Raw genomic sequence first — 17,288 nt, 5'->3', positions numbered from 1 at the left:
AACAAATTTTCCCATATGTAAACTTTGCTATGTAAAATGAGTGTGATGCATTCAACAAACTTTGGTACACTCAACCATGAAATTCACGAGCACATTAACATTCACAAAAAAAAAAAGGAATACAACCCTAGCTGATTTCAGTACCTGCTCATTGCATCCTGTGCTTCCTACATAGTAGGGACAAAACACAAACACTAGTTTCCAATAAGAATACCTATGGGCTATTTTACCTACACGCAAGACAGGAAGCAGATCCATCAACATTCCGTTGTTAAGGCGATATTAGCTCTTGAAAGTTGCACTCGTTAGAGCTAGTAATTTAATGTGAATGTTCTACTTTTGGGGGTTCCTATGCATTAAACTAATAATATATTTACAGAGAATCATCAATGAAGATCCCAGAGATCATCCAATTGTTCAAAATAAGACCAGCTCAAATACTTGCTTCAGTATGCTATCTTCATACAGAGGTTGCAGGTTGTATAAGAACTTTGAAATGCCCAAAAGCTTTAGGGAGAAAACTATGGGCTATGGCATGCTCCAACTACCTATTTTTCTTTAAGTCAAATATGAATATGTTCTTCTCTAACTGTCAACTCGTACAATCTTAAAATTAGTACAAGCTTGTAAGATGAATTTCCACCTTTGTCCATGCCATCTTCCTCTACCTGTTGTCTCCTATAAATTCACCATCACTTGAGGAGCACTCAAGGATCAATTTCAACTCAGAGAAGAGCAAAATCCTCAATTACTAAGCCAGTGTCAATTTGAAAGGAACAGTCCTCGCTTCTCAACTTTTGTGACAGGTCACAGAGCAGGGTGCAGATATTCTCCTGATCTTGGTGAGACCACTCCCCAGCAATGAACCTGTGCACTACATTATTGACCTCAACCGCACTGTAACCTGGCACTTTACGCAAACCTCTACCTCTCACAGTGTCTCTCGTATCCTTTACACTTTCCCACTTCTCATCAAATGCATATATATTGGCCAAGAGATTGTAGTAGCCAACATGGTCAGGATCCAGATTCAAGAGATTCTTTGCTACTACTTCGATCATCTCAGTGTTGTTGTGTACTCTACAGGCAGCAAGCAAGGCACACCAAGCATGAGCAACAGCTCTCCCATCCATGTCATGAATGACACTTATGGCCTCTTGTAGTTCACCGGCCCGCCCAAGGAGATCAACCATGGCACTTTGATGTTCAGGATTTGGCATGACTCCATAAACTTGAGTCATGCTATCAAAAATTTGTCTTCCTTCCTGCACCAGGCCAGAGTGGCTGCATGCTGATAATACTGACACAAAAGTCACACTATTGGGTTTAATTGATGAGGCAATCATCGTTTGGTACAAGGCAACAGCTTCCTGACCAAGACCATGGGCTCCATAACCAGCAATCATTGAGCTCCACAGAACAACATCCTTTTCTGTGGTACTTTCAAAAACCCTGATAGCGCTATCTAAGTTTCCACATTTTGAATATAAATCAAGAAGTGCAGCCGCTACAAACACCTTATTGTTGAAACCACTTCTAACCAAATAACCATGGAGACAGATAGCTTGGCGAGCACCACCAGATTCCAAGCATGCACTGAGTACCTTCACCATTGTGACCGCATCAGGAGCATGATTATCCAATAACATGCATTTGAACACTTGGAGAGATTCATCAGGGAGACCATTTTGTGTGAGGCCACTGATGACTGCAGCCCAAGCTACCTCATCTTTCTTTGGCATCCGATGGAAGAGGCGCATCGCCTCCTCATGACATGAGCACTTCATGTACATATCAACCAGCGCAGTTGCAACACCCACCTCAAGTTCACAACCCATCTTCACAGATTTGTGGTGGGTGCTTCTGCCTTCCTCAACATCCACAGCAAGTGCGCAAGCCTGCAGAACACTAACCAAAGTCACAGAATTCGGTTGGACACCCACCTGAACCATCTCCCTGTACACCTTCAATGCCTCACGCGCGTCTCCTGATTGCAGATATCCTTTGATCATGCTGCTCCAAGTAACGACATCCCTATCTGCCATTCCCTCAAACACCCTCCTAGCTGCCTGGACATCACCAATTTTCACATAAAACCCAAGAACAGCATTCACTAGAGCTAGATTATAACCCAAGTTGTTCCTGACAAGATACGCGTGTGACGCCTGCCCGTTCCGGGCATCCCCCAGTTGTGCCGCTGCCGAAATCACGCTCACAAGCGTGACCGGAGTCGGCACGACGCCCTGGCCAAGCACATTCCTTGCAAAGAACTCCATTGCCTCCATGGCCAGCCCGTTCTGTTCGTACCCAGTCACCACGGACGTCAAGAGCACGACGTCTGGCTTCTCCAACGCGCCGTACGCGTTGACAGCCCCGGCCATGTCTCCGCACCTGGCGTACATCTGCACGACCGCCGCGGCGACAAAGGCGTCCTCGGACGCAGCGCAAGAGCGTACGGCGACCGCGTGCACGGCGCGGCCGTGGGCGAGGGAGGGGAGCATGGCGCAGGCCCTGAGCAGGAGCGGGAAGGTGAAGCCGTCCGGGCGCACTCGGAGCCGCGGGACGAGGAGGGTAGCGGCGCGCCACTGCCGCGCGCGGAGGTGAGCGCGGAGGAGCGCATTAGCGAGGCGCGGCGTCGGGCAGGGTATTTCATCGAACAGGTCGCGGGCGAGGCCCGGTGGGTACGACTCGAGGACGTGCGCGGTGAGATAGTGCGAGGAGTGGAGGAGGCCTGAGCGGAGGAGGTGGGCGTGGAGGTGCGCGGCGGCGGGCGGGGTAGAGGTTGCGGCGGCAGCTTCTAGAAGCTTCTGGAGGGGTCGCATGTATCTGACGGAAAACACCGGACGTCGGCCGCTACGGTTGCCGACGACGGTTATCGGTTTTTCACTCTGGCAAATGCCAGCGGAAACTTTGGACGAGGTAGGGCTGTTTGGAGTGCGAAATTTGCTACCAGACACTCTTAGAGGTTGTTTGGCTCGAGGTGTTAAAGTTTAGCACCCGTAACATCGAGATGTTTGGATAATTAGGAGTATTAAATATAGGCTAATTATAAAACTAATTGCACAAATGGAGTCTAATTCGCGAGATGAATCTATTAAGCCTAATTAGTCCATGATTTGATAATGTGGTGCTACAGTAACCATTCGCTAATGATGAATTAATTAGACTTAATAGATTCGTCTCGCGAATTAGACTCCATCTGTGCAATTAGTTTTGTAATTAGCTCATGTTTAGTCCTCCTAATTAACATCCGAACATTCGATGTGACACTGCTAAAGTTTAGCACCTGCTATCCAAACACCCCCTTAGTAACACAATATAACTTCAGCATAAACATTTCTTTAGGAAATTCTTCACGTTAGTGTTAAACACACGACGACACATCGTCAAGGTAAATCACATATTTTTTGGTATCAATTATTTCAAAATACTGGTTTTATTTTCTGTCACAATGCCTAAACTTTTTGCGATTTTTTTTATTGATTTTATAGTGTTCCTTCTACTCTCTTCGTAAAAAAAAAATGTTCCTTCTACTCTTCTAATACAGTTGATGTCTCGAGAAAACTGCTACACGAACATGTGCATAGAATAAAGAACAAAGAGAAGGATCAATCTAAATTGAAGAACAACTTTTGATGGCATGTGGTATTAATTATTCTTAAATTATCATTTGATGGCATGCAATACTAATTATCCTCGAAATTATTTGATCATCATTTTGATTTTCATATATTCACCGGATATTTTGATTTTAAAAACTCCATAAGCACATTTCAATCGATTGTTGCAAATCAATATTATATCAGGAAAACTTTGAAGTACGATTTTATTCATCTAATTTTTTATATTCACTCTGTCCTAGAATATAGCTACGTTTAGGTTTTTTCAAAGTCTAATCTTTTTAACTTTGACCAACAATATCTCTAAATACAATTTGTTTCAAATATAAAAGGTTACATATTATAATATTTTTTTCACAATAAATCTACTAACATCATTTTTATTTATTAGTTTCTATGATTATTTTGCTCTTCGTAGTAAAATTGAAATTTTTTGAAAAAGGTAGTAGCTATATTTTAGGATGGGAGTACTAATTTTGAAAAATGATTGATTTACCATGGTAAAAACTTAGGAAATTTAATTTTTCCCATTTACAAAATAATGAAGGGGAAATTATTTATTTGTTACCATAACTCAATGCTAGAGAGAGTGTCATAACTACATCACACGTAGAGTTCAGCACTCTATCTACGTCTAGATTTTCTTATGCTTATATGTATGTTTTATAAATGTTCATCGCCTTGTTTTGTCGGTACAATTTATTGTTATATTATGTTAAAACATGTATAGCTTGCAACAAAAATAAAAGAAAGAAAAAAGATGGCACCATTGTTAAATAAATTTCATAGCAATATCTCCCCAACGACCCAAATCTTGCCTACTTCTCATCCACATCCTGCACAGAAATAAATGACGGCAACAGATGGCGAGCACTTCCCTTCCACGAATCCTCCATCCAAAGAAAACCAAAATAAACGCCAAGAAATTCCCATCGTCCACATCGTTCACGCCTTTCTTTTTCTGTCTCGAGGCGAAGCGAGAGTGAGAAAACAAGCGAAGAAGATAACGGAGTGGGACCCGCAGGAAGCGGAGGAGGAGAGACCGGCAAGGCAAGGCAACGCGCCGTCATCTCCTCCCTCTCACCGAGGAGGTCAGACCTTCGACTAGTAGTCATGGCCCGCATCTAGGAGGGCGCCAGAAGGGACCGGATGGGGCGCGCGTTCGTGTACGTGATCCTGGGCGGCGGCGTGGCCGCGGGCTACGCCGCGCTCGAGTTCGCCCGCCGCGGCGGGTACTCCCGCGGCGAGCTCTGCATCATCTCCGAAGAGGCCGTAAGCTCCCTTCGCTTCCTTAGTTTTTATTTTCCATTTCGTTTGAGTCAGGATTCCTGTCCAACCTTCGACTGATAGGGCCCGCGCCGGAATGCTTCGGCACTCGGCAGCCTGGATTCCTTGTTCTATTGTTCCTCGAACTCTAATAGGATTACTACTTCAGATAGCATATACTGTATCTCTGGTCAAGTAGAACCGAGACAAGCAGGGGAAACAACCGTTGAATTGAGCTGAAAGGTTGCAATTTGGGGAAGTTGCTGACTAGTCTGCAGTTTGATAGTGAAATTTGATCGGTGAGGTATTGGTGTCAAAATCATTAGTACTCTTCAGGATTGGACCATCGATTTACTGTATCACCAAGGAATAGATGCTCCTTCCAAATTCCAAGAATCCGTTTTTTTTTCCTTTACTTTTTATGCAAGGAGCTAGAAAGGATCGCACCTTTTCAGTATGGTCTGTGGTCTCTAAATTCAGAGCCAGGAAGCTGCAAATCTTATTCTTATGGCCACGTCTCACTTTCGAATATCAATCAACACTGCCTGCCCTGAATGATATTCTTTTAGTGGTATACAAAGAGGAAAAGTATGCAATTACAAAAACAATGCTATTTTACCTGAGGAGGCATGTAGCTGAATTTTTAGGTTTGCATGATGCAGTATTCTTTAACAATACCAAAATGATGTTTCAGCATTGTTCATCCACTAAAAGTACTGCTTTTTTTTTGTTCTCAAGATCAGGTACCGATTTGAAATTGCAATGTATTAGGTACCACTTACTTTTTTTTTAGAACAGATCTACTTAACCTTCTGGCTACTGCATACATGTAATTTATTTTTTCTCCTTGATAAACAAAACACTATGTGCGCTTTTCCGTTTTCTTTTTGCAAAATGGGACGCAGAATCCATTGGCATCAAAAACACATTCTTTTGCATGCAAATACTTCAGAGTTACCATTTAGTTCAGTGTTCTACAATTTTGTTAGTTGGAACCTGCTTCACTATTTATAACTTTTCTGTATTCTTTCCAGGCTGCTCCTTATGAACGTCCTGCATTAAGCAAAGGATATTTACTCCCAGAAGGTGATTTCATATGCGTCTGATGACTCACTATTCTAAATAATGAAACATTGCGTTCATTTTCTGCAACTAAAATAATTTTGGCTAATGTTGCTCCATTTTTTAGGCAACACTGTTAATATCACTGACTGTTATTAATCTCTGAGATATTTGCAGGTGCTTCTCGTCTTCCAGGATTTCATACTTGCGTTGGTGCTAATGATGAGTTACTGACAACAAAATGGTACGAAGAACAAGGTAGGTTTTCTATGTTCTTTACTGGATTCTATGACTATCATATGTTTTAAATATTGGCAAATTCTATAGATGATTAGATATTTAAGGAACATCTTATTGGTTATAATCTGTGCAGCTGATTCAGCGGATCCATCCATATGTTCTTTTTAATCCGTTCTTTCATTCAGTTCTGCTATGTCATTGTTCCTGTAAGAATGCATGAACATGATATATTCTATTTTCTAATTATTACTTTCTCGGTTAGGCATTGAACTTGTTCTTGGAACAAAAGTGATTTCTGCTGATGTGAGGCGCAAGACATTGCTTACAGGCACCGGAGAAACTATCAGCTACAAAACTCTTATTATTGCGACAGGTGCTCGGGTATTGGATCTATTTGTACTTCTTTTTTCGTCCATCTTTTTTTGTTTCAAATTCATTTCTTCATAACACTTGCAATCCTTTACTGAAAAAAATGATCTAGCACGTGATGTTTGATTTATAATATTCATCTAAATTCCATCTCTTTACATAACATAGGCTTTGAAGTTGCAAGAATTTGGAATACAAGGTTCAGATGCTTCGAACATATGCTATTTACGCAATGTTGATGATGCGGATAAGTTAGTGAATGCGATGAAATCATGTCCTGGTGGAAATGCTGTTGTCATTGGTGGTGGCTACATCGGAATGGAATGTGCAGCGGCATTGGTTACTAACAAGATAAGGGTCACCATGGTCTTTCCTGAAAAACACTGCAGTAAGTAGTTGATTTCATCACCTAAATAAAATTTGAACAATTCATATCAGGGATCCCCACATGCTATAGTACCTCTCCTGCTGATCTAAATATGAAGTTGGTTTCTTTCTGCAGTGGGCCGTCTATTTACACCAAAAATTGCAGAATATTATGAAAACTACTACACCTCAAAAGGGGTCACCTTTGTTAAAGGAACTGTGCTTACATCCTTTGAAAAAGACACCACAGGGAAGGTGAGTTTCCATAGTTCCATACCATGAAACTGGAACTGCCTTGAGATAGATAGATATCAATTTTACATTTAGTACCAAGTAAAAATCATAGTCATATAACCAAGCCATGGTCGAGAAACCTCCTTTTCTGCAGTCCCTGGTAGTACATATGGATTAACTATTAGACATTTCCATCCACCTAAACTAAAAGTCATCATAATAAAACATAGTAAGATATTTACTTTTTTCCATTGATAGCTGGCTATAAATTAGGTTTTTCCTTTTTTGGAGAGAATGTTCAAATTGGGTTATTGATTTGGTCCTAATCTTGTCTCTTAGATATGACCTGCATGAGCCCTGTACATAATGGGATAATAAGCTATCTAGTTTATGACATTTTGGTATTGCTTGCTTTGACTGTTGATAATCCTGGAATAGAAATGGCTTGTTTCTCGAATAGCAAGCTGTGGCAACAATGAGTCAATGCCAGTGATGAGCTAACCCAGATTCATCAATCCCTATAAATCGTTTTCTTTACTGAATCTGGCGTATTTAGGAAATGAACGCCGACCTATTAGCTCTACTATTTTGAAGCCCAGTATTCACAATCTGGCCAACAATTTGAACCTCAAGCAGTGTCAGAAACTTAAGCTAGTGCCATTGTTGTTAACATTCGTAGTTAAAATAATTTTGTTTCTGTGTATGCACAGGTGACTGCCGTAATCCTGAAAGATGGTAGGCACCTTCCTGCTGATATGGTAGTGATCGGTATAGGTATCCGTGCGAACACTAGTCTGTTTGAAGGTCAGCTGGTGATGTCAATGGAGAATGGTGGGATAAAGGTAAATGGACAGTTGCAGACAAGTGACAGCTCTGTATATGCTGTTGGAGATGTTGCCGCATTCCCGATCAAGCTTTTTGATGGTGATATCCGACGGCTTGAGCATGTTGATTCAGCTCGTAGAACTGCTAGGCATGCAGTTGCATCCATCTTGGAGGCTTCAAAAGCCAGGGACATTGATTACCTACCATTCTTCTACTCCAGAGTCTTCACATTGTCCTGGCAGTTCTATGGGGATAATGTTGGGGAAGTGGTTCACTTTGGAGACTTCACAAGCAGCAGCCCAAGGTTTGGTGCATATTGGGTGAATAAAGGCCGAATTGCAGGTGCATTTCTTGAAGGTGGAAGCCGGGATGAATACGAGGCCATATCAGTCACTGTTCGGCGGAAAGCCAAGGTCGTAAACATGGCTGAACTTGGAAAACAAGGTCTGGCGTTTGCCATTCAGGAGAGCCAGACGGAGGCGCCTGACAGTGGGCTTGCCGTGGTTGGAAAACCTACTTATGCATGGCATGCCACAGCTGGTGTGGTTGCAGCAGTGTCAATCGCAGCGATTGGTTATTGGTATGGCAGGAAGCGCCGCAGGTGGTGAATTCAGGGCCACCGTTTTATTTTGTGTGCCATCTGTTGTGCCTACAGCAACAATTTCGCTGGATCTTGTGGTCAGCTGATGCAACAAGTCATGTGTAGCATGTATGAAAGTATAGTATACAAAGTTACAAACACCATCATGTACTGTTTAATGAGCAAAGTTCTGCTACTAAAGTCTCATCAGGAGCACTCTTGTTGTAAAATCACAATTCTTTCCCAAATGAGATGCATAGTTCTGTGACCTTGCTGGCCACCTTGTGGCACCCGAGGTCGTGCTAGCTGATGTGCGTGTTGGCGTGCCTCTGGCGTTAGGTCTCTCTTTTGCTATCCTGTTTTATTTTCCTTGTCTCGCCGTCTCTGCTTTCTTTTGTGTAGAAAACTGTTGCCCTTCCTCTCTATCTTATCCCATGGGCTAAACTTTAGCCCTCTTTTTTGATGTCAAATAGAAGGATTAAATATGGGCCCTCTTTTTTGGATGTCAAATAGAAGGATTAAATATGGGCTAATTGCCTATTAGCCCTAATGAGCCCATTAGCAACATTCTGAAAAGTTGCAATCACTTTTCTTCACCCAGAAGGATCCCGATATCCCAATTTTTCCTTGACGACGAGGAAAAGAAGGCACCGATCGGGCCCCGCGGGAGGAGAGGCGCCGGCAAGGAATAGTTTCGTTTCCTGCCACTGCCATGCCGGCCCCGCGCTTGCTCTCCTCCCCGCAAGCCAAGAACCTGGCCGGAGGGGCCTGATCGAGCCGTTCTGCGATCGCGGCTACTTAAGCTCATCCATGGAGGGCGGGAAACGGCGAGACGTGGGAGAGATATAGACAGAGAGAGGGAGAAACGGCGCGAAGGAACCGGAACCAGATGGGCCGCGCGTTCACGTACGTGATCCTGGGCGGCGGCGTGGCCGCGGGTTACGCGGCGCTCGAGTTCGTCCGCCGCCGCGGCGACGCCGCCCTCGGCGAGCTCTGCATCATCTCCGAGGAGGCCGTACGCTTCCCTTCCTCCCTTTCCTTTCCACGCTCTGCATTTTGCTGTTCAATTGAGCATGCAAAGCACTCTGCAGAAAGAAACGTCTCTGTGGTTTTGTTGCCGGCCAATCATTTCTCCGATCACTTGACAGGTTGCTCCTTACGAACGTCCTGCGTTAAGCAAAGGCTATCTGCTCCCGGAAGGTGCGTGCATTTTCCAATCTCAGATCGAAACATGCGTGAATTGCAATTTGCAACATTAACCTTCATCTCGTCAGTCGTCAGTTCATCCAAACCCCACTACTGCCGCTGCCGATAGCAGCGTTGCTGCTGACAGAGCTAGCTGATCGTGCTCCATTCTACTAAGATCTGTGCTCAGATTCGTCATGGATACTAGATCATCGCCATTTTCCTCGGATGCGGCGATTGTGGGCTGCGACTGCGAGTCCTGCAGCGAACGCCACGCAGCGGCGTCCTCCATGAGCAGCTAGCCTCCGGCCGGTGTCCGTCGAGCCCCCTGCTCGTGTACTCCGAAGTAGCCGTTAAAGAACCGGAGAACCTAGACGCAGACGGGTTACACTCAGAGTGGCCGGCGGCGGAAGCCTCGGCGGCGCCGGCGACCGGCGGGGTGGGGGGAGAGGGTAAGTGACTTTTGCGTTCTTTGGAGAAGAACTCGAGTCCAACAGCTAGAATAGCACCCTTTAACCTGGACTGCGGTCAAAAAAATATTTTTCAAATAACCCCCTAATTTGGATGGAGATTATTCTCTGCGATCCAATATTTTACACAAAGCCCCCTACGATCCGATTTTTTACATAATATTCCCTAAATCGGATCGCGACTATTAATCGCGATCCGATTATTTACATAAAGACCCCTAACATTTACATATTAGTCCCTTCTTTGCCTCTGCTATCCCTATCCTCGCTCTTTCCCCGTGGCCCCTCCAGTCAGCCGGCGGCCGGCCGCCGGCGACATGGACTCGCCGGAGTCGGAGAGCTATGCAATGGTGGAAGCAGATATCCAGGTCATTCATGCCATCCTCGTGCTCCTCCTTCTTTCCTCCGCCTACGCATCCATCCATGGTCGTAGATCCTCACCTTCCCAGGCTCCGGCGGCGACTCGGTGCGGAGGATTGGTGGATCCAAGGGTGAGCGGGTTCAGTAATCATGTGGATGCGCTCGATCTCCGTAACGCCGCACTGCTCAACCGCGCTCCTCTTCGCTCGTGACCCCGCGCTCGACCACCTTGGACCTTGCCATCGTGCTCGGCGGTCAGACAACGTTCAGTGTCTCCGACCCCGCCGCGCCGCCGTTTGGGACCATGCCATGCAGCTCCGCTATGAGCGGAGGTATCTAAGGGCTACTTACTTCTTTTGCATGCGATTAGATTGGATCAATAAGGTGCAGCTGAAATTAATAGGATTTGGAGTTAGTCTGCTACATGCATCTGTGAAATGATTCAGTTGATAGCTGCTTGCAAGATTGCGGCAACCGGCAGTCAAATTATATACTGTTTCGAGTAGAGTGTAGAAAGGGCACACACTGTTTCGAAACTGCATGAATTTCAGATTGACTTGTTTTTCCGTGCAATGTCATCAATCATCATTATCATACAGACGAGCAGATGTTTACTTGCTATCGCTGTCCACATATAAAGTATGCTTAAATGATTTGGGTGCTGCAGATCTTGAAATCTATTTTTACTTGAGAGCTTTGGATTTTATCACATTTGCAGGTGGTGCTCGCCTCCCAGCATTTCATACTTGTGTTGGAGCTAACGATCAGTTACTTACAGCAGAATGGTACAGAGAACATGGTATGCTCCTGCCAATGTTTATTTATGCTTTGCATGTTGGCAATCTCCATGTTTGGTTAGATTTCAATTGGACTATTAACATCTGGAAAGTGACAAGAGTTAGTGTTACCGTCCTTTTATTTTCTGACATAGATGGATCAGCACGTCTGATTTTCCATCATCTGTAGTTTGATCTGTAATCAATTCAATTTCTTATTTAGTAACTGTTCAGCAATATGGATGATATGTTTTATCACTTGGCTAGGAATTGAGCTTATTCTTGGAACGAAGGTAATTTCTGCGGATGTGCGTCGGAAGACATTGGTTACTTCCATAGAGGAAACTATCAACTATAAAACTCTTATTGTTGCAACGGGTGCTCGGGTATGTTGAGATTTTGTTTGTGGTTATCAGGTTATGTATGATTAGCCTGCTATTTTTGGACTTAACATGTATCCTATGTGTTTACCAGGAAATCGATTTAGAACATGTTATTTTGTCTGTTTAAAATGTAGGCCTCGAAGCTGGAAGAATTTGGAGTGAGTGGCTCCGATGCTGAGAACGTCTGTTATCTGCGCAATATTGTGGATGCAGATAAATTAGTCCGTGTAATGAGATCATCTCCTGGTGGCAATGCTATTGTCATTGGTGGTGGGTACATAGGAATGGAATGTGCAGCTGCTTTAGTTGCCAACAAGATAAAGGTTACCATAGTCTTCCCTGGAAAATACTGCAGTAAGTAGCTGATGCTATTATTCGATGAACATCTGAAGTCTGAATACTATGCCTCTTTATATGCACATCAGTGCTTAGCACACACACAATATCCTTTTTATTAATTATGTTTAAATGCCAAAATATGTGCATTGATTTTTAATTTTCAGTGGATCGTCTGTTTACACAAAAAATTGCTGAATTCTACGAGAACTACTATACTTCAAAAGGAGTTACTTTTATCAAAGGAACTGCAGTTTCCTCACTGGAGGTCTCATCTGGGATGGTGAGTTTCTGTTCGGCCATTCCATGAAACTTTTACAGTAGACGATATGAAGATAAGGTATATTCACAGATTGCCAGTAGGATGTACGTTCACCATCTCCTAGCAGCTTTTCACTGGAAATATGAAGTTTCAAGTAGCTGATTTGTGCCAAACTGCCTATCAAATTAATCGATACCAACTATCATCAACTCTGCTCTGCTATACCTGAAAGTTTGAAGTGTACTACTTCCATTTGATTATCTGAATTTCCAGCAATAATTTTTGCATGCACGCACAGGTGACCACAGCAATACTGCGAGACGGCAGGCCCCTACCTGCCGACATGGTCGTGGTCGGCATCGGGGCGCGCGCGAACACCGCGCTCTTCGAAGGCCAGCTGACATTGGAGAAGGGCGGCATCAAGGTGAACGGGCAGATGCAGACGAGCGACGCCTCCGTGTACGCGGTGGGCGACGTGGCCGCGTTCCCCGTCAAGCTCTTCGGCGGCGACGCCCGCCGGCTCGAGCACGTCGACTGCGCACGCAGGACCGCCAGGCACGCCGTCGCGGCGGTTCTGGACCCCACGGGCGCCGCCGGGGACATCGACTACCTGCCCTTCTTCTACTCCAGGGTGTTCGCCCTGTCGTGGCGGTTCTACGGCGACAACGCCGGGGAGGCCGTCCACTTCGGGGACCTGGGCTTCTCCTCCGCCTCGTCCACGCCCAAGTTCGGCGCGTTCTGGGTCAGCTCGGGCCGGATCGCCGGCGCGTTCCTGGAGGGCGGGAGCCCGGAGGAGTACGAGGCGATCGCGCACGCCGTCCGGCGCGGGGCGGCGGTCCCGGACGTGGCCCAGCTGGCGCGGGAGGGCCTCGCGTTCGTCGTTCGGGAGGGCCAGAGCGGAGCCGCTCGGCCGCGTCCGAGTGGGCCTAGTGGCCGCGGCTTCGACGGCGGCGACAAGCCTGGCTACGCGTGGCACGCCACAGTGGGCGTGGCCGCGGCCGTGTCCATCGCGGCGCTCGCGTTCTGGTACGCCCGGAAGGCGCCGTGCGTGGTGAAGCGCGGCTTCTGAATAAGCTTGGTACCGCTGCGATGAGTGTACTTGTACATGTACCAGGTGCCAGCCACTAAATGAAAGGTTTCTACAACGAAATGCCCGTCATTGTATCAAACGTAAACACGTCAAAATTATAAAGTGTATCATGTTCTCGTAAACCATTCTTCAATCAGAATTTCGATCAAGTTTCTTTTTTAAGTACAGAGCTACGTGAGGGGATAAAAACTTCTGGATGTCTTCGAGTCCAGGAGCCATCAAACGAAAACTTCAAAGAGGAACGACTGAACATGCACGAAGAATTGTTTTTTTTAAGGTAAAACACGGAGAATTGTTGGAAGAGTGACCGAGATCAAACCATGTCCTGGCCTTCTTTCGGACGGAAGTATACGTATGCAGTATGGTATGTCGTGTTTGATGGTATTGACGCCAAATGATCTGATCGCACAATGATCGAAAGAGGAACGAGGGATAAGGTTTGAACGGGAAAACCACATGCCAAGGAAAGAAACATGAGCGTTCATAAGCGGAGACCCATTGTACATGCGAGATCAATTCACAACAAATTAAATCAAAACGATTGCCTGTCATGGTCGCGTAAAACCATCCTCCCATCAGAATCCGGATCCTGATCACAGTATAACCAGCGTCTTTTCAAGTACAGCACTACGTAAGAGACCGAAAGCTCCTTCGTAAGCCATCTATCAAACCGTCAAGACAAATAATACGAGGAATGGCTGAATCAATGTCAGGGCAGCCGGCAACGCCACTGGGATCGGTTAGTTGCACCACCCAAGCTACCACGCGCATGTGTGCATCCCGGTAGATCACTGAACCCGCCCTCCACTTCCCCTTGTCCTCTCTCCACTCTCCCGCTGCCGCCGGGGCCCTCGCCACCCAAACCCCACCCGCCCGCCGGCTCGCGCCCGCCCGTCGCCGTCACTGGTCGTTACACCGCTCCCCTTCGTCGTTGTACTTGCGCGGTTGCGCAGCCCATGCCTACACACACAGGCTCCCGCCGACCCTGCTCCGGCGCCACCGTACCTCTCTATTAATACGATCCCGGCGCCAACGATTGAGCCACAGCTAGCTGCCACGCACCGACCAACACGCAGCCGCGAGCAAGCAGAGCTAGGCGCGAGGAAGGAACAAGAACGGCCGATCGAGCAAGATGGTCAACTTCATCGAGGCGCAGAAACCGCTGCTGTCGCGGCTGATGAAGATGGCCGGGCTCCGCCCCATCGAGATCGAGCTGGAGCCGGGCACCACCATGCACATCTGGGCGCCCAAGCACCACGTCGGCAAGAAGGGCACCACCATCAGCCCGCTCGAGCCTACCTCCGCCGCCACCGCCGCCAAGAAGTCCAAAAGTAGCAAAAAGAGGAGCCCGGAGTCGAAGCCCAACGTCGTGCTCATCCACGGCTTCGCCGCCGAGGGCAACGTGACGTGGCAGTTCAACTTCGGCGTGCTCGTGTCGCGCTACAACCTCTACATCCCGGACCTCATGTTCTTCGGCGGGTCCTCGACGGCGAGCGCCGACCGGTCGCCGGACTTCCAGGCGGGGTGCGTGGCGGCGGCGCTGGCGCGGCTGGGCGTGGCGCGGTGCGACGTCGTGGGGTTCAGCTACGGCGGGATGGTGGCGTTCAAGCTGGCGGAGGCGCGGCCGGATCTGGTGCGGTCGCTGTGCGTGTCCGGGTCCGTGGTGGCCATGACGGACGCCGTGAACAGGGAGGCCATGGAGCGGCTGGGCGCGGGGTCGTCGGCCGAGCTGCTCATGCCCGAGACGCTCAAGGGGCTCAAGGCCCTGCTCTCCATCTCCATGTACAAGAAGATGTGGTTCCCGGACAGGTTCTACAAGGACTACCTCAAGGTGAATTCTAGCCGTTTCTGTTGTTGTTACACTAGCAGTATCAATTAAGAAGTAAAAATATGATAAACATAGAGTTTGTGTGTTTTATTATGTGACTAGTAACATAGTACATGCTTTGATCATCTCTGAATTCAGTGTTTATTGGGGTCCGTTTTTGTTGATGATTATGCTTGTGTTTGGTGGCAAGCAGGTGATGTTCACCAACAGGAAGGAGAGGATGGAACTGTTGCAGGGGCTGTTAACCAGCACCATGGACGCCAAGATCCCTGTTTTCCAACAGGTACCTTAATTTTCTACAAAATCAAACCAACCCGCAGCTACTTGATTTGTTCACCAACCTAGAGAAGTAGAGATGCATGATGGAAATATAGGAGCTCCGTGTCAGGCTCAGGCAGCTGAGATCTGAGTAGCTGACTGATGAAAGTGACCGGCAGAGTGCCGCCGACTAGAGTAGTTTGTTTGTTAAGAAGGGCCATCAGGCCAACTACCAAAGGCCCAGAACCATTCGAGTGAACGGCCCAAACTTGCTAGTGCAAATGGTCCACCTGATCTTTTGGAGAAAGGAAGCCCACTTGATTTGTTGCCATGTACAGAAAGGTTAAAATTTTCGCCGTGGTTGCAGAAAATAATGCTGCTGTGGGGCGAGGAGGACAAGATCTTCGACATCGAGCTCGCCAAGAAGATGAAAGAGTAAGCAGCTCCCCGGCATTGCTCTATCCATCGAAATTCTACTATTTATCCTCGTATCAGAAATCCACAAGGCCCGGGCGGCCCGGCGCTAACCTCGAGCGACCAAACGAAATCGCAGGCAGCTCGGCGACAACTGCTTCCTGCACGGCATCCGCAAGGCCGGCCACCTGCTCCACGTCGAGCGGCCGTGCGCCTACAACCGCCAGCTCCAGAGGTGGCTCGCCTACGTCAACTCCCCCGCCGGAGGAGACCAGGCCAGCTGATCTGCTGATGCATGTGTGCTCCCTGCTCCTGATCCTGGGGATCATGCATGCATGCATATGCCCAGTTCCACATGATACGCCGTGACCATTCCTTCGATATGCACCTGTTCTTGCTCAGTTATTCGTGTTCTGTTTTTGCGAGAAGTAGGCAGCCGACAGGCCAACACACTGTAGAGTTGACCTCCTGGGCCTGGTGGTTCAGTATACTCATGATCGCCTCATTCGTCTTGGATTCAATTCTTTGTAATTCTTCAGTCAACTACACGCGCAATGCAATGTAACACAAATACTATATCCCATACCGCATACATACGTCCCAGAAGGCAGAAGCTCGGTCTCCTACTCTCGTTGACTCATTCTTCGTTTTGGTTCCATTCGGAATGTCCGAACCCATGTGAGGGCTGCTGGGGTGTCCATGAAGTACACGCACCACCCCACTCTGACGCCCCCGGCCGGCCGGCGTCCAAGTCCAACTGGTTGCTGATCCTAGTCCGTGCCATGACGGTTCCCCTGCAAAAGCCAAGCCCCCCTCAGTGCGCGCGTGAGCGTGGCCACCACCACGACGAGACCGGAGGGAGCAAACCGGAAGTCACGTCGCGGATCGCCCACCCAGGGCGCCGCGTGTACGAGCGTGGACTGTAGCCAACACGCGAGGGCGAGGGCCAACAATGCGCGGCCACTGTGCAGGGCTGCAGGCTGGAGCTCCGTCCGGTCAGGCCACCCGGGGAGGCAGCTTTTCCACATGGATCCTGTCCGTGGATCGCTGTCCCGTTACCGTGCACCTCCGGGCTCCGGCCGGCCGAACGGACCAGTCAAATACCACGTCGATCGATCGACCGGCCGGCCGGCGGATCTCGCCGTCCGTTCCGATGGATGGATCGATTGACCCCCTAGCTTGCGCGCGAGGACCACCGCACCACGCAGCTGCTGCAGCACAGCAGCAGAGGCACTCCACGTCATCATGTGGGCGCGTCGTCGTCCTCCCGCCTTCGTGCTGGTGCATGCTGGAGGTACGTGCTGCTCCTGCTCCTGGTCAGCCGGCGTGATTACCAGCCCGGTGGTGCCTGCCCGGCCTGGCGG

General features: G+C 47.7%; 4 protein-coding genes across 5 annotated transcripts; 3 read left to right on the top strand and 1 right to left on the bottom strand.

Annotated features, from left to right (window-relative positions):
- Positions 1 to 128: 128 nt before the first annotated feature.
- Positions 129 to 2,910, bottom strand: LOC117842673 (putative pentatricopeptide repeat-containing protein At3g01580). The gene has a single exon (XM_034723175.2). The coding sequence runs from the start codon at positions 2,820 to 2,822 to the stop codon at positions 726 to 728; it is 2,097 nt and encodes a 698-aa protein (XP_034579066.1). The 5' UTR covers positions 2,823 to 2,910; the 3' UTR covers positions 129 to 725.
- A 1,698-nt stretch (positions 2,911 to 4,608) lies between these two features.
- LOC117835013 (monodehydroascorbate reductase 2, peroxisomal) lies at positions 4,609 to 8,867 on the top strand. Its single transcript, XM_034714365.2, has 7 exons — positions 4,609 to 4,892; positions 5,921 to 5,972; positions 6,126 to 6,206; positions 6,451 to 6,569; positions 6,726 to 6,945; positions 7,060 to 7,178; positions 7,868 to 8,867. The coding sequence occupies exons 1-7, from the start codon at positions 4,770 to 4,772 to the stop codon at positions 8,588 to 8,590; spliced, it is 1,437 nt and encodes a 478-aa protein (XP_034570256.2). The 5' UTR covers positions 4,609 to 4,769; the 3' UTR covers positions 8,591 to 8,867.
- Positions 8,868 to 9,216: 349 nt separating this feature from the next.
- On the top strand, positions 9,217 to 13,586 carry LOC140223280 (monodehydroascorbate reductase 1, peroxisomal-like). 2 transcript variants are annotated; one of them, XM_072294836.1, is made up of 7 exons: positions 9,217 to 9,577; positions 9,711 to 9,762; positions 11,296 to 11,376; positions 11,621 to 11,739; positions 11,871 to 12,090; positions 12,240 to 12,355; positions 12,633 to 13,586. In XM_072294836.1, the coding sequence occupies exons 1-7, from the start codon at positions 9,452 to 9,454 to the stop codon at positions 13,401 to 13,403; spliced, it is 1,485 nt and encodes a 494-aa protein (XP_072150937.1). In that variant the 5' UTR covers positions 9,217 to 9,451; the 3' UTR covers positions 13,404 to 13,586. The 2 variants fall into 2 exon arrangements, with proteins under 2 accessions (XP_072150937.1, XP_072150938.1); XM_072294837.1 differs by lacking the exons at positions 9,217 to 9,577; positions 9,711 to 9,762 and adding an exon at positions 10,220 to 10,909.
- Positions 13,587 to 14,406: 820 nt separating this feature from the next.
- On the top strand, positions 14,407 to 16,537 carry LOC117843664 (uncharacterized). The gene is made up of 4 exons (XM_034724327.2): positions 14,407 to 15,255; positions 15,446 to 15,535; positions 15,878 to 15,945; positions 16,064 to 16,537. Exons 1-4 carry the CDS (start codon positions 14,557 to 14,559, stop codon positions 16,206 to 16,208), a joined length of 1,002 nt encoding a protein of 333 aa, XP_034580218.1. The 5' UTR covers positions 14,407 to 14,556; the 3' UTR covers positions 16,209 to 16,537.
- The last annotated feature ends 751 nt before the right edge of the window (positions 16,538 to 17,288 follow it).

This window comes from Setaria viridis, chromosome 1 (assembly GCF_005286985.2).
Source record: "Setaria viridis chromosome 1, Setaria_viridis_v4.0, whole genome shotgun sequence".
NCBI classification, from domain to species: domain Eukaryota; kingdom Viridiplantae; phylum Streptophyta; class Magnoliopsida; order Poales; family Poaceae; genus Setaria; species Setaria viridis.
This window is presented reverse-complemented; position numbering and strand designations above follow the sequence as displayed.

Bases quoted from the DNA above. Each gene is read 5' to 3' on its own strand.
- LOC117842673 (XM_034723175.2), bottom strand. From the start codon at position 2,822: ATGCGACCCCTCCAGAAGCTTCTAGAAGCTGCCGCCGCAACCTCTACC.
- LOC140223280 (XM_072294836.1), top strand. From the start codon at position 9,452: ATGGGCCGCGCGTTCACGTACGTGATCCTGGGCGGCGGCGTGGCCGCG. The intron at 9,763-11,295 runs GTGCGTGCATTT...TCACATTTGCAG, and splicing joins AGGCTATCTGCTCCCGGAAG to GTGGTGCTCGCCTCCCAGCA. The intron at 11,377-11,620 runs GTATGCTCCTGC...TCACTTGGCTAG, and splicing joins AGAATGGTACAGAGAACATG to GAATTGAGCTTATTCTTGGA.
- LOC117843664 (XM_034724327.2), top strand. From the start codon at position 14,557: ATGGTCAACTTCATCGAGGCGCAGAAACCGCTGCTGTCGCGGCTGATG. The intron at 15,256-15,445 runs GTGAATTCTAGC...GGTGGCAAGCAG, and splicing joins TCTACAAGGACTACCTCAAG to GTGATGTTCACCAACAGGAA. The intron at 15,946-16,063 runs GTAAGCAGCTCC...ACGAAATCGCAG, and splicing joins CTCGCCAAGAAGATGAAAGA to GCAGCTCGGCGACAACTGCT.
- LOC117835013 (XM_034714365.2), top strand. From the start codon at position 4,770: ATGGGGCGCGCGTTCGTGTACGTGATCCTGGGCGGCGGCGTGGCCGCG. The intron at 6,207-6,450 runs GTAGGTTTTCTA...TTTCTCGGTTAG, and splicing joins AAAATGGTACGAAGAACAAG to GCATTGAACTTGTTCTTGGA. The intron at 6,570-6,725 runs GTATTGGATCTA...TACATAACATAG, and splicing joins TTATTGCGACAGGTGCTCGG to GCTTTGAAGTTGCAAGAATT.